The 14,093-nt window shown below is 39.3% G+C and overlaps 1 protein-coding gene across 3 annotated transcripts in view; it reads right to left on the minus strand.

The window, feature by feature from the left end:
• Window positions 1-14,093, minus strand: part of LUZP2 (leucine zipper protein 2) — a 1,804,399-nt gene that overhangs the window by 401,496 nt on the left and 1,388,810 nt on the right. For 2 of the 3 annotated variants that reach the window (XM_069623501.1, XM_069623499.1), the window contains exon 7: window positions 474-545. In XM_069623501.1, coding sequence (XP_069479602.1) covers window positions 474-545 — 72 coding nt within the window. The remainder of the gene's footprint in view (window positions 1-473; window positions 546-14,093) is intronic. The other variant, XM_069623500.1, reaches the window with a different exon arrangement.

A 14,093-nucleotide genomic window follows, 5' to 3' on the forward strand; every position in this document is an offset into this window, starting at 1 on the left:
GTTCTCATCATTGTTAATCAAATACACCATGATCAGCAGGGAGAGGAAAAAAGGTTATTAAACATATAATCTAGGTCATACTGTAAAATATGTCTCACAGCCGTGTGAAATTATGCATAAGTATTTTTCAAAGGACATTGATCTATTTCAATTATGGTCTTAATGCATTGCACTTACTCTAAAAGTACCGGAAAATAACGTTGAGCGTATTTAAAAGCATTGGGAATATATTTGACAAAGATGAGAGCCCCTTTTAAAAGCAATTTGATTCTTAAGGCAGAGGGTCTTTTAGCAAATGCATTATGATTCTCAAGTCGGCCAATCAGTCTTTTCAGCTGCGCTCACTCAGTTGACAGTTTCGAAATGAAAGCCGTGGCACAACAACAACTGATGCAGGAAACAGCATTCACATATATTTTAATGATGTGTTTACGGTAAATGATATTTCAGAAGGTTCTGGGAATTAAACGTACCTTGAACATCAAATCCTTTTTTCCATACCGGAGGTCCTTCAGTTGAGCCTGGATCTTTTTTGACTGCATGATCAAGATAGGAAATTAAAGAATTAGATAAGGTAGCATTTACAAATAAGTCCAGGGATTCAGTTCTGCATCATGACAGCCATACGAGAACAGACCTGACCAATGATCTAAACTGAAGGTGAATACAACAAGAAATACTCACAGTGTGAACATGTTATAGTGGCTTTTAACCTAAAAGCATATCCCTTGGCAACCGCACCCCCTGTCCACTCAGGCATATTTTAGCTTGTGTTGAGAATAAATATGCCCCACCCAGAGATCAGTAAAATGAATTCAAATAACATGAAATACAATCACCCACCCTATACAAACATCAAGCACTATCAAATATCAGCATCTATTAGAGGTGTGACGCATGTAAGCAGTGCACCAACTGACACTGGATAAGTAGCTAGGTAGAATGTTACGGCTATATAGATCATATTTAATGATACCATATCCAATGTTAGGGACATTTCATTGAGCGCCCTTGTTAAAGGGAGTGGGTGGTTGGACACATGCAGAACTTTGTAGTGGATTCAAGCAAAGGGCAGAGCACACGGAGCTGTCCTTCTCTGGAAGCCGAGTCAAACAGTTCCCTCACTGACAATCGGCAGCTTTCTTGAAACCTTACATTTCCAGTCCGATTACTTAAAGAGAAAGGGCCTGATTTTCAAAAACGTTTTACACTGGTGCAATCCCATTGGAAAAGGTTTGTAAATCAGGCCCATTGTCTCGGAAAGGACTCCCATATTTATTTGAGGATTAATGCATATTACACATCCGACAGCAAATGGTCTGTTTTACAAAGAATGGTGTGCATAGGAGCTAATTGTCTCCGGACCTTGTGATTGCATGGGATCCCTTGCACATAGACACAGAGAGCAATGGCCGCGTGATGCACAATGCACCTGAAAAAGCAATGGGGTTCACGACATTTCACATGCACATGTCCCTGGCACGGAACTTTCTCACTAGAAAGTCCTAAATACAAACATTGCATTTGCACATGGAATCTCAAAAGAGGGGTCAAAGGGTGGCAGACGTAAAGCATGTCAGGAAACGTAGAACATATCCGTGCTCATACGTTCTCATCATCTCCAGGACCACAACTAAACAAAAGCACATTTGCATTAGGGAAAAAGAAAGTTATTTGTTTCTAATCTGTATGTCTCCAGAGTTATAGGGTCATGTTACAAATGCACTGTGCCATTTGTTTGCAGTGGCTGTTGTCAGCCACCACCAGGGGTGGTGCTAAGTCTGGAAAAGTTCTGGGGCTACACTAATGTCAGGACTGTCAGGACTCGGGCCTAGTAAGCATGTTGGTTGTAGTCCCAGGGCTTTTATCCGGGGCTACAACCAAAAGACGCTGGGCTATAGCACCCTCAGCACCCCCCTAGCAACGCTTCTGGCCACCACATTGGCCACTTCCAATGTTCATGTATCAAGTGGGTTAATATGTCTTGCATTCATTCCTAAGTGTCAGCCCAATTCACCGAGGGCAGCTGAATGATGCCCTTATTCCCCCCTTGGCGTTTCTGAACATTTCAAAGCGCATTCTGAATTCATAAATGGGATACACTTTGAAACAGCCAAAAATGAGGGGCATCCCTCTGCACCATTTGAAACAGGCACACGGACAGGCACAAATAATGGGAAAGTCATTTCTGACCCTGTTATGGTTTCTTTCTTAGAGTATGGCCATCCCATGGTCCATGTTACTACACAAGGCGAAGGGAGACATATCTCTTAATTGTGCCTGTTTTACCTTTATGATTGTGTTGGCTCTTGACGTGTACCAGTGTGAGGGCTGAGTGGTCATTTTAGCCTCTGCTGATCCATGTACTTTTCCAGGGCAGGATCTAATTTGTCACAACGGCTCACATTACATGACACTTCAAGAAAACTAAATTCAGAGGAACAGTCTTCTCCATTCTCATAGCCAAACTATAGAATTCGATCCTAAAGGAAATCAGGATGACGCAGGACCACATAACTTTCAGGAAATGGCTAGAAACACAGTTATTCAGCTCGGCAAGATAAACAACAGACCACCAACAAGCCCACAACGGCCATCCTCATGATCAGGTCACATCAACCCCTGCAATGCACAAACCTCATCCACTAAGGCATTGAAACCCTAGCCCAAATAAAGTAACTGTGAGGGAATTGCCTTGCAAAATAAAACTAGAATTGCTGCACAATATCCAGAGAACACCCAAAACAGACTATTTCCATTTTCTCTAGCACACTCCCTCACCACACATACCACACACGCCCAGTTGGGCTGGTGAAACACCCTGCTAAAGACCCATTACACACATCGCTCTGAAACCAACTCAAAAAAACCAATAGCCTCCCACACCAAACAACACAAACACTTGATGCCACAAATCTGGACACAATACGTATCCAGTATTCAAAACAAAGCACACACGTACAGATGCAAGATCAAGATACTCCTAGCTCTACATGCATCCATAAATGAGCAAAACATATGTCGTATACTTCCTTATGTCTATTAGTTCTTAACCAGGCAACACCAATTTACCTTACAGAGCCACAAGAGAGTCTGGAGACCAAGGAAATGGCAGTAGTGCATGATATAAATAAACATAACATACTACAACTAGAACATAACATGTGGGGTCGAGAGAGCCCTCAGAGATCCCCTTAGTGTCAACCAGCCCAGTCTTCCCAGTCCACTTGCTTAGAATGCCCCAAAATGATTATCTTTTTTTTTTTAATATGAAGTACTGTCAATTTTATCTAATTCTATCTTTAGCGGGTGAATCGAAACCATTACATATTATGGAATAAAAACTTCATGATTAGCAAATAAAGCATTTTGCGAGTAGTTGCAATATGTGGCCCCTTAGTGATGATGTGTTCACATATGCTTTGCACAAGTGCCTCCATAGAGAGAGTGAATTAAAATATAGTTTTTGCATGGTTTGATATAGCTCACTTCAATGTGTTTAATGAAACATGCAAAGAAGACAAAATAAATAATTTAAATAACTTTGCCTAGTGCTCTTTCCAATTTGACAGCTAGAAAGGTGAGCGATGCTTGGCTCAATGGGTTGAATTTACAACACTTCTGAGGCTATATGGATTTTGTCTACATTGGATAAAAACGGATTGGTCAGCACTCAATAACAGAGGCAGCAACGGCGCACCCCTGTTATCCCACTCTTTAGAACAGATTCCAGCATCATCATTTCAAATCTCTTTAGGATTATAAAACTAACACAACAGAGCATATTTTCCAATTGTCCAAGTTAATGATAAAGAGGATTTGCCCACCGACAAGGTAACCCCACCAGAGGCGTGCAATGTGTTAAAGAGGCTAACCATGTGGGTGCCTAAAATGTGTTGTGATTTAATATATTTTTAGCTGAGTGGCCATCCGGCCCCAGAGATTAGTTTTTATGCATGTATATGATTACGGTGTCTACTTCAGAATGTGTAATGTCAGCCTCAAGGGAGTTCTGTAGATCTTCAGTATTTTTGGTATTTTAAACTTTCAGGCTGCCCTGAAGAGTCTTTGTACAGAATGCTTAATGTGTTATCCCTCTTCCACATAGCTTCCCTGAATCCCCAATGAGGGCTAATATTTGGTATGCTTTCTGGAACGAGAGTAGTGAGTAAATTGTTTGCTTTCAACAGAAAATATGTGATTTCTCAGTCACATGGGCTTGTCAGTTCAGTTTTTGGAGTGTTCGCCTTTAAAAAAAAAACATTTTAACAATCTGCTGTACTGTGTTGGAATGTTTTTCTTTTTTTCAAGAGACGTCATCAAGTCTATCCTGGCCTTCTTATGATTGAAAGCCAGGCGAAAATATTTTCCCTCACTCCAATAATGTAAAGGTGTCCAAGTGTTCTGCTCCAAACTAGACCACTGTTGCTTTTTCATAAATATACTCGTAGGCTATTTGAAATTGAATCCACAATGACTGCTGCAGCTGGATGGAATCGTTCATTAAATTGATCAAGGGATTACATCAGCTGAAATTCCTCCCTCTTTTGCAAAATCAATGTACTTGGGCAAAGTATGCATTTTTATCTTTCTCCTGAGTGCAATTCCTTCCAAATATCAGTTCCTTTTAATTCTTGGGTCATGTTTACCAAGTCATAAGGCCTCTCAATCAAGGTATTAATGGTTTACATCGATTTATCTATTATTTAATTGAAAGGTATACCGAAGTCCCCTCTAATTACCTCTAATTAATGTACCAACTTCAATATAAAATCTGTTAATTGAGTTTGGGACTGTATATGATATGATATGATAGTTTATTTATATCCCCTATACACAATGTGTTTCAAAGCGCTTCAAGGCAAGGGAGGGAACAAGGCAAAATACAATGACATTCTTACTGGCGATGCACAGTAAGGATGTGAAATTAACTATCGTACTCAGCCTGACGACATTTCAGATAGTGCAAGTGCATAGATAAGGAAGGGAGGGGGAGAGTGGGAAGGAAATGGAAACAGACAGGCAACTACTGTACTAGGCCTGAAGACATTTCTAGTAGAGCCGGAGGAAAACAAAAGGTGAGGGAGAGGGGTGCAGAAAGGAGGGGAGGAACAAAACAAATGACTATCGCACTAGGCCTGACAACGTATCAGATAATGCTGGAGGGGTGGGGGGGACAGTAAAGCGATGGGGGAACGACAGATGAGGTTGCTATCATACTAGATCCAGGAACAATTCTGATAGAGTAAGTGCATAGAAGAAAATAAGGGGTGGAGGGGAGGAGATAGGAAAAGGGAGAGGGGAGGCGGGGAGAGAACAGAGAGTAAGCAGTCAAAAATGAGTGGAGAAGCAAGAGGGGAGAGTGAATACAATTGCAGAAGTCAGTAGTAACACATAATGTTGCAAGCCAGGATCCAAGATGAAGATAGGAACAGCATGATTCAGGGCCACCATGAGTACAAGATGCAAAGGAAGTCCAGCATGAGAGTTGAGAAAGGGTGACGCACTGTGAATGAATGAAGTCCATGAAAGTATAATCCGCATTGGCCACAAGACGGTGATGGTGAAACCATAATGTATCAGGACAGACTCATGTGTGCAGGAAGGGGGGCACAAGGGAAAAACACAGGGGGACCAGAGAGGGTGGGGATGGCCTGTGGGGACAGAGGGTGTAAACACATGTTGGTGCATGCTTACCTGCTGTCTTAGCAGGGGTCAGAACCTGGATCCTCCTGGTGCGAACAGGTCCAAACAGGAAATGCCCTTTTCTTTGGACACCTGGGCGAGAGACGCCCTTGATCTAAGAGTTAAGAGCAGGAAGGAAGAGGCAGGGCTAAGAAGGTGGGTGGTGCTTAGGCCAGGTGACCTAGAGCCACTTACACCTGCTCTGCAGCTGCAAAGGAAAAGAGGCTGGAGGGCTCCTTAAGTAAGGAAAAGAGCGACAAGCTTTTTTCATTGCATAAAGAACATATGAGAGCTCTTATGACATCAGTCCACAACAACTTATGCACTTGATAGAAAATGAAAACATTGTTTACTAAGTTACTAAATGTATTGTATGATCAACCCATATGTTTTGAATGATTTTTAGCCACATTGCCATCTTTTGCTTTTCCTGTCCTCGGCCCTCTTACCCTAACCATAGTATGTATTGATAATTTCAGTATTTTTTATGCAATTATTTCACACTGTGACTTTTTCTGATTCTGTTCTACTATAAGCCTTACAAAGACCAAGTGTCGAAACACGTGTTGGCTGAAGTGGTTCATCGAGCATTGAAAATTAAACCTTTTCTTGTGTTGACTAAGCATATGATTAATTCATTTATAACGCTAAGGCTAGCACAAAAAACTAGCACCAACCTGCCATTCTCTCATACACTTCTATTGGGGTTGGGAGTAGAACCTCAAGGTTCCAGCTGTGCAGCTCGCCTACCTATCTGCCAGACTAGAGTGCACTAGTAGTTGGTTCTACTCACTCACTTCTAAACGGATTATGTACAGACAATTTGATTTTTAATTCACTAATATCTTGTTAGTACTATTGCAGACTTAGTTGTCCAGTTGAAGAACATTTGAATTCTAAATTGAATTTAGAGTCTAGTTTTCCAATTGAAGGTACCTTCAATATTCATACCTTCATATTTCATCATTTGATGGGACATTGTTGTGACACACTTTCATGATTTAAAGTTGTTCTTCATTTAATGTGTTTTATTTATTTATTTATGTATTTATTTTTTCATGAACATTGTGTTAAGACTGCTATATAGATATAACTGTTATGTTAATGTTTGCAGTATTCCATGGAAGATTTGTTTTGATTCTACCCCTTTTGTATAAAAATAAAACACATTAACTTGTACATATTTCATCACTAACTAATCAAACTGTAATGCAAAAATTACAGTGTAATGTCCAAAGTGACCAACATGTTGTTTTTTGCCACCCAAAATATTCAGTCTCGTTTTATATGTTAATTATTATTATTATTATTGATAATAATAATAATAATAATATGTTTTATTAAACAACGGGATTGTTTAGTACTGCCTTATTTGCCTTATCAGTGAAAATCTATAAAACATGAGATTTTCCCGAGTTGCAGTCCTTCGCGTTTCTTTCTCAGTGGAAGTTGACAAAATCAGATGATGTCACTTCGATACAATGTATGGATTGACGATGATAATAATCATATAATACTTTGTGCTGATTCCTCCTGCTTCTAGTTGCTGAAAGAAGATGGAAATGAAGGTATCCCTGTAGTGTTTAACAATGAAAATATTAAATATATAATGCATAAATATAATATGCGTTATTGATGTGTCCAATGTTTACAGAATGAGGAGTACACATTTCCATTTATTTGCGAAAGTGCTGAATTTTTGATTGGAACATGCCTTCACCTTACGTGATTGAGTTGAGAATACAGGGACATCGTTGAGCTGAAGGGATTAATAATTTGTTAGTGTGCACACGACTGTTTCACATCGCTATACGAGTTGAAGTTGCCTTGCATTCAGCATATCTTGGAAACTAAATATGTTATGCTGCTGTTATACCAATACAACATCAGTGGGAGCCCTTTTATACTCACACATTCACACATTCTCTCCCTTTCTTTCACACATCTCAATGCTTGGTGATAAAAACATCATTCCATTCTTTCATATAAACAAGTACGCAAATATACTCTACCAGCGAAACAGTGTGTAACTCTCAAGCTCCTTCATTCTTGCCCACAAACGAATGTATTGATGTATCAATTGAATCATTCAATGATATCACAAACCCTTACCACATGTCCGGACTACTAACGAAGGATCACTTCCGCTTACAAACCTTTAAATAAGTATTTGAAAGGATTTATGGAGAGCAGCATATGTCACGCACGCTCTGATAAACTTGTATCCCTTTTATGGGTGTCATCGATAATGATGGTCTGCGTCATTTAAAGCATTGTAGGCGGGCACTGGTACCTCTCGGGTGTCACGAGTCCCTCTGTGTCATGTAAAGTATTGTAGGCGGCACTGGTACCTCTCGGGTGTCACGGGACTCGGGAGACTAGTACGCCCTTTGATTAAAGCGCCATCGTCTCTTTATGATCACAGAACCTGTCATTACATTTTGATGAAAAGAATTAGTCACGTGTCTTGCTTCACAATGCTTCTCTGAAAAATCACCACGTGTTAACTTGTGTTGACTGTTGCATTGTTGAACATGGGTTACTGTTCATTTCTAGAGGGGCAGATTCCCTTCCCTCATTAACCATGTCATTGTCTTCTTCCCTTTTTCTAGTCCCCCCTTTCTGGATCCCTCCATTGGGATCAGTCAGCCTCCCGCCCTTACTTTTCTTGCCCTCTGGCCATTTTCCAAAGCATTTCTGTTCAATGAATTTCCTAAGCTCCTTTTGGTGCTGCAATTCTCTGCCATTGTGTCCGTTCTTTCTGTTTGTCTTCAGACAGTGGGGTGCTGTCCCTTAAACATCAATTTTGCTATCTGCCGTGCCCCACTGCCTATTCATGTTTGCCTCCAATTGTGCGCTCCTCTGTTTACTTTCCCCGCTCCAAGAGTTGTGCAGAGCGCAGGGTATTGGTTACAGGTCATGCATCATTCTGTTGCACGTTAAACTGATTCTTGCCTATGGATCTTTGGCAAAGAGCATTTTTGAGAAAATGAAGTGATCAATGTGGTGGAAGATGCCCAGAACTTCCTCAGGATTGTCTTTAGTGGACAGCAACGGTTCGGCAATCACGGGAGTGTTACGTGCCCTCCCTCGCTCCCCCCCACCAGTTTTCTTGTTCAATCCATCAAGCTCACAGAGAAAAGAGTTTCCTGGTTTCCATAGTGAATTGCTAAATTGCAAATGAATGAGTGAATACATTTCAGAATCTTAAATGTTAAATGTTAAAGGTATTTGTACCGCGCACCAACAGAATTGGTCCCCAGGCGCTCTGGCGGATCTGTAAATGATAAGGAGGGATGAGTTAGTAAGGTGACGAGGGAGTAGGATAGTCAGAGGAGTGGTGTTCTGTAGGCAGCTTCAGTTCGGTATACACCAGATGCTGAGCTTTGGTGCGGCTATTGGATCGGTGTTAGTCCGCGTGTGCTGTTGTTCTGGCGTATGTGTTGTTGCAGTGTTGTGAAGTGCTTGCGGCTTGTTGTGCGAGAGATGGTTGTGTGAGTTTTTTGAGTGAGATAAGTATGCAGAGTTTGAGCTTATATTGGTTAGTGGGTTACCTGACCTTTAGCATGCTAACATTCGCAGATTTGTCTAAGTGTGGCACCTGTTGACATTGTAGAATGTTTAAAGAAATAATATATTCTTGACAGTAAAATAACAAAACTAGCAGACGTTGCATGATCAGAATGAGAGTGCATTGTGAATTCCATTGGGGTTGCATAAGAAATTATGTAAAGTGACATTCAGACTTACACACACACGCACACACCCACGCGAGCGTGTGCGCTCACGCTGCATCTCACTATCATTATTGTATTGTAGGGCTGCCCGGATAGAAGTGTATCTCACAATTCCTCATTGCAGGGGCAGATTTGTAGTACACTATTGCTCCCTCCAGTCAACTCATCTGTCAGAGAAGTATACCACCAGACCACAAACACAGACATTACTGTAGAGAGCCTTTGGTCTTTCCTGTACACATGTTATTTTAATATTGGCAATGCTCAAAATGGTGACATGTCTTTGTATTACCGATTTAATAAAAGGTGACTAGTGTATCAATCTCATCTGCATCATGAAAGGCAGCATCACACTGTTCAGCCATAACTTCTTAATGAAGCAAATACCTCAAAGGGCACTCAGGGGCACTCAGGCAGACTTTGTGGAATTAGGGCAGAGTGGTGGATGACAACGGCTTGACCAGGAGAGGAACAGGCAAGAAAGAAAGGCACTGGCATAGTTGGGGCCATCACCAAGGAATTACCTATGCCAGTGAAGGGTTTTGCAAGGGGGGAGCATACTGTTGGTGTGAGAGATGTGGCAAGACAATGGTTAAGTGAAGGTATCCGCTTCCAGATAATGTTGCTGTAGGTAATTGCCTAGAAGGGGTATCTGTCTGTGGAAGAACAAGCCACTGATGCAACAATCCCACTGATGCATTTGCTGCTCTTCAAAAGGGTGTAGCAGCCCGGTCTTTTTTATGTTTACTAATTAATACAAATGATGCAGGAAATTTCATCTCATAAATAATACACTGTTAATCAGATTCCCCTATTATGAGCTCCATACTAAAAGCATAGTGTGTACCTATAATAGGTACACCATATCAATGGTTCTGTTATGCAGCAGTATTTATGCGTTCTATTAGAATATACTTACTGTTTGATTTTTTGTGATTGGATATATTTTTTCCATGAGTTGGGTAACTGGAGCAGACATTCTTTTTCAATTTCTGTGATAATAGAAAAGATCACGTTAGTGTAGGTATTTTATAGAGACTTATTACTTTGCAAAATAGACATTTCAGCTTTTATTCAACCCTCATATTTAGTATTTTACAAACCAGTGTACTGAGCAATTTGCTCAATTTCTGTGTTTGTTTTTTAAATTAGTGGGTCTGTGGGAAAAAAATCCATGTTGGATTAAAAAAAAACTTTTTTGTTATGCTACAGTATATTTGTTTGTTTGTTTTCAGTGTTCACTTGTTGTTTCTGGCTAATGTTCTATCTGTTGGCGTGTTGCAGATTGTTTGATATCTGTTGTCGAATTCTAACTGGTTATAGTTTTTTATTTATATTCTCAAGTTGCTAATCTATCTGTTGGGTTGTTGCAGATTCTTGGGGCAGTTAGATACATGTTGGCGTATTCTAACTGTTTATTTCTTGTTATAATTTAGTGGTATTGATGTATCTGTTTGGTTGTTATAGAAGCTTGTGGCAGTTAGATACCTGTTGGAGTATTCTAACTGTTTATATTTTTTTTAATTGAAGACTTGTTAATGTTTAAGTATACATTAGTTATTAAATTTTGGTTTTAAGAAGATTAAATAAGTGTTTGTAAGATTTGCTGGTACTCTCTGCTTTAGAGTAATGGTACTTTAATTACATTCTAACCATCCAGATTTCTTTTTTATACATGCAGTGTAGTTACCTGCATTGGTTGTGGCTTCTGTATGGTAGATTATACCTATAGTTGTGAAGGTTTTCTTACCAAGTGATACTTGACAATATGTGAATCCAGTCAACTTGCAGTTGTTTTTGGTACCATCTGCATTGTAACGTATAAACAATAGTATTACATATTTACTATTACTATGTGTTTGTATTATTAAGGTGGAGCGATTATATGAATTGCAGGTAGTACATAATCTACCATGGTTTGCATTTTGTACAAGTTGCTGAAATGGAATGGATTCACAATTAGGTATGGATGCATACACAAAGCGCTTATCGGGAATTTAGTGCATGTATGTTTTCACATGTATGAAATCTGGAAGATTTCATTTATAGGTATGTTTTGTTTTCCAGTACTTGTAGTAAGTACATTAGACATTATTGTGGATCTTCTTGTGAGTTTAGTGAATTTCACCATTCCAGCAGAGTAGTCCAATTCTTGTCTTATCCCATGAACACTATATGTGTTGTCAGGTTTGTTGGTTGTGTTTCTATGAAGGACTAACATTTGCAAACACAATTGATCTGTACTGTGTAAGTAAATGTTGTCAACAATTGGTGGCAATTGAAATAGAATATTGATTGCTACATTTACGTAGCAATTTACAGCAGTTATATTTGAAAATGTGAATGGACCAGATAGTTCTGTGCCCAAGTCATTTTTTCGGCGTGTGTGTTGCTTCTTTGAAGATGTACCTCAGTTACTTTGAGTAATAGAGTCTTCTTTGGTTGTTGTAATTGATGAAGTATTAGCTTCCTTTACTCTCTTTGGAGGATTTGCAGTGAGATCCTGTTGCATTTAGTTTGAATTAGTTTTCTTTTACAACGTTTTCCTTTTATTGGAACAGGATATGTTTTTAGATGGGGGGTGTATAGTGAACGTAGTCTATTGTATTCTAAAATGCAAGGAATATCAGCGTTTATTTTACTTGCATCAAAGTTGATTAGAAATAGACCGTCAAGTGTACTTAAGCGTGATAGTGCTACGTAGCTCATGCCTTTTTAAGGACTGTGTTCCCCATATCTATCAATGCTTTATCTAGGGTAAGACCTTGTGATTTGTGAATGGTGACTGCATATGCTAGAGTTAGAGAAAATTGTTAGCTGCGTACATACATGTCTTTGAAAAGAAGGAATCGAGCTGTTGAGCGCCCTATCCTTTTTACTTCTGAAAGTTTGTCAAAGAGAATATTGACAAACTGAATGTTGTTGTCACGTGGGTATGTTTGAAAGCCAAAAACTGTACCTTGAGCGCCATTAACTAGTCCTTGCTCCACGTCAACGTTACTTTTAAGCATTTCTCTACAGTTTAAGGATAATTTTAATATTTTATCCAAACCAGCTGTGTTGGATTTTCTAAGGTATGTTGTCTTGTTGTGGCTTGTTCACACATGGGTAGTGCCATACCATGTACGTCCAATTTATCTGTGGAGCAAATTTCAATTATTGGTTGCATTTCTTTTTCCAACATTGTTTCATTGAATTTGCAACAGCTTGCAACAGTTGGCATTACGGACATACAGTTGACATTTTTGTGTGCTATTTGTTCCATGACATCAGTAGCACGTGAGTTATGGCCATGAAGTGCATTGATGTGCCGGGTTTTTAATATTGCTTGTGCTTCGTGAGATAGGACAACAACTCTAATACTTTTTAACATTTTGGTGTAAGTGAGGTCTGCAGATTGGCTCATGTTTTCTGTTAATTCTTTGTATTGGAAATGTTGCCAAAGGTTGACATGTCCTATGCTGCCAATAGTTTTACGGCAGAGTTTGTGTCCTAAGGTATTAAAAATAGGTTCACCTTTCATTGGTGTCAATTGAAGAAGATCTCTGAAAACAATAATGTGTTTTCCTCCAAAGAGCTCTTTGTAGTTTGTTTTAAGTACTTCTTGCAATCTGAGGTGAATCAAAGCCAGCATTAGGTTGGAGACCATGCTCACTTCATCTATTAGTAGGATTTTCATTTGTTTTAACACTCTGCATAGTTCCATTGCAGCTTCTGTACAAAGTTTGTAATAATCTAATTTGTTTTGGTGTTCTACTGGAAGGAGTAGTAATCAGTGCGAAGTGACACCACCTATTTTGTAGGCAGCTAAACCTGTGGGGGCAGTTACAACAGCTGACAGTTTGTTGTTTGTCAATTGTTGAAGGAACTTTCTGATGATTTTGATTAAGAATGTTTTGCCTGAACCAGCTTCACCACTAACGTATAGTAGTATTTGTTTGTAGCTTTGGCAGGTACTTTCTTTATTTTCATGTTGTATACCATGTGCAATTTGTTTTGTTACTTCTTGAAAAATGGTAAGCTGCTCTTTGTTCAATTTTGATTGTAGTACAGTTAAGTCTTCTGTATCTTCTTTAGGTTGACACATGGTGTTCTCTACTTCTGTCATAGCTAATTCTGCCTCATTTGCTATTAGTGGCTGTCCCAGTAGTTCTTGGCTTCCTGTTACAGAAGGTTGACTACTGTCGGGAGTGTCCTTATCTAGTTGGGCCTGGAGTTCTTCTTTGTGTTGCTGTTCATTGTGCAACATTGTTTTGTACTGTGTAAAGTTTACATCAGTGATAGGGCTTTCATTTGCTTTGAAAGCGTCTTCATAGGAGTCATAGTTTTCTAGTATCTCTTATTATTTTCTCCATGGTTTAAAAAGTTGTAGTAGGGAAAGGTAATATAGTTCTTTATGTTGAGGAGTTTTTGATGACAATTTGATATGGTTAATTAAGCTTCATTTGGTAAGTTTCACTAAGCTGCCTTCACAATTTGTCACTCTATATCTACCTTTTTTCATCGGGTTTTATATTATTTTTGTATGTGAAGTTTTGGGCTCTGTGGTATAGACACATGGTTTCCAAAGTGGTACTCCTGTTTGGGTAGTATATGTCTAGTAAATTGTTTTTCAAAATGTCTTGGCTGTTGGGATCATTTTTGGCTATTGTTTCTATGTCGTTGTATGAT

Source organism: Ambystoma mexicanum, chromosome 11, assembly GCF_040938575.1.
Source record: "Ambystoma mexicanum isolate Mex_15411 chromosome 11, UKY_AmexF1_1, whole genome shotgun sequence".
Classification (NCBI taxonomy): Eukaryota; Metazoa; Chordata; class Amphibia; order Caudata; family Ambystomatidae; genus Ambystoma; species Ambystoma mexicanum.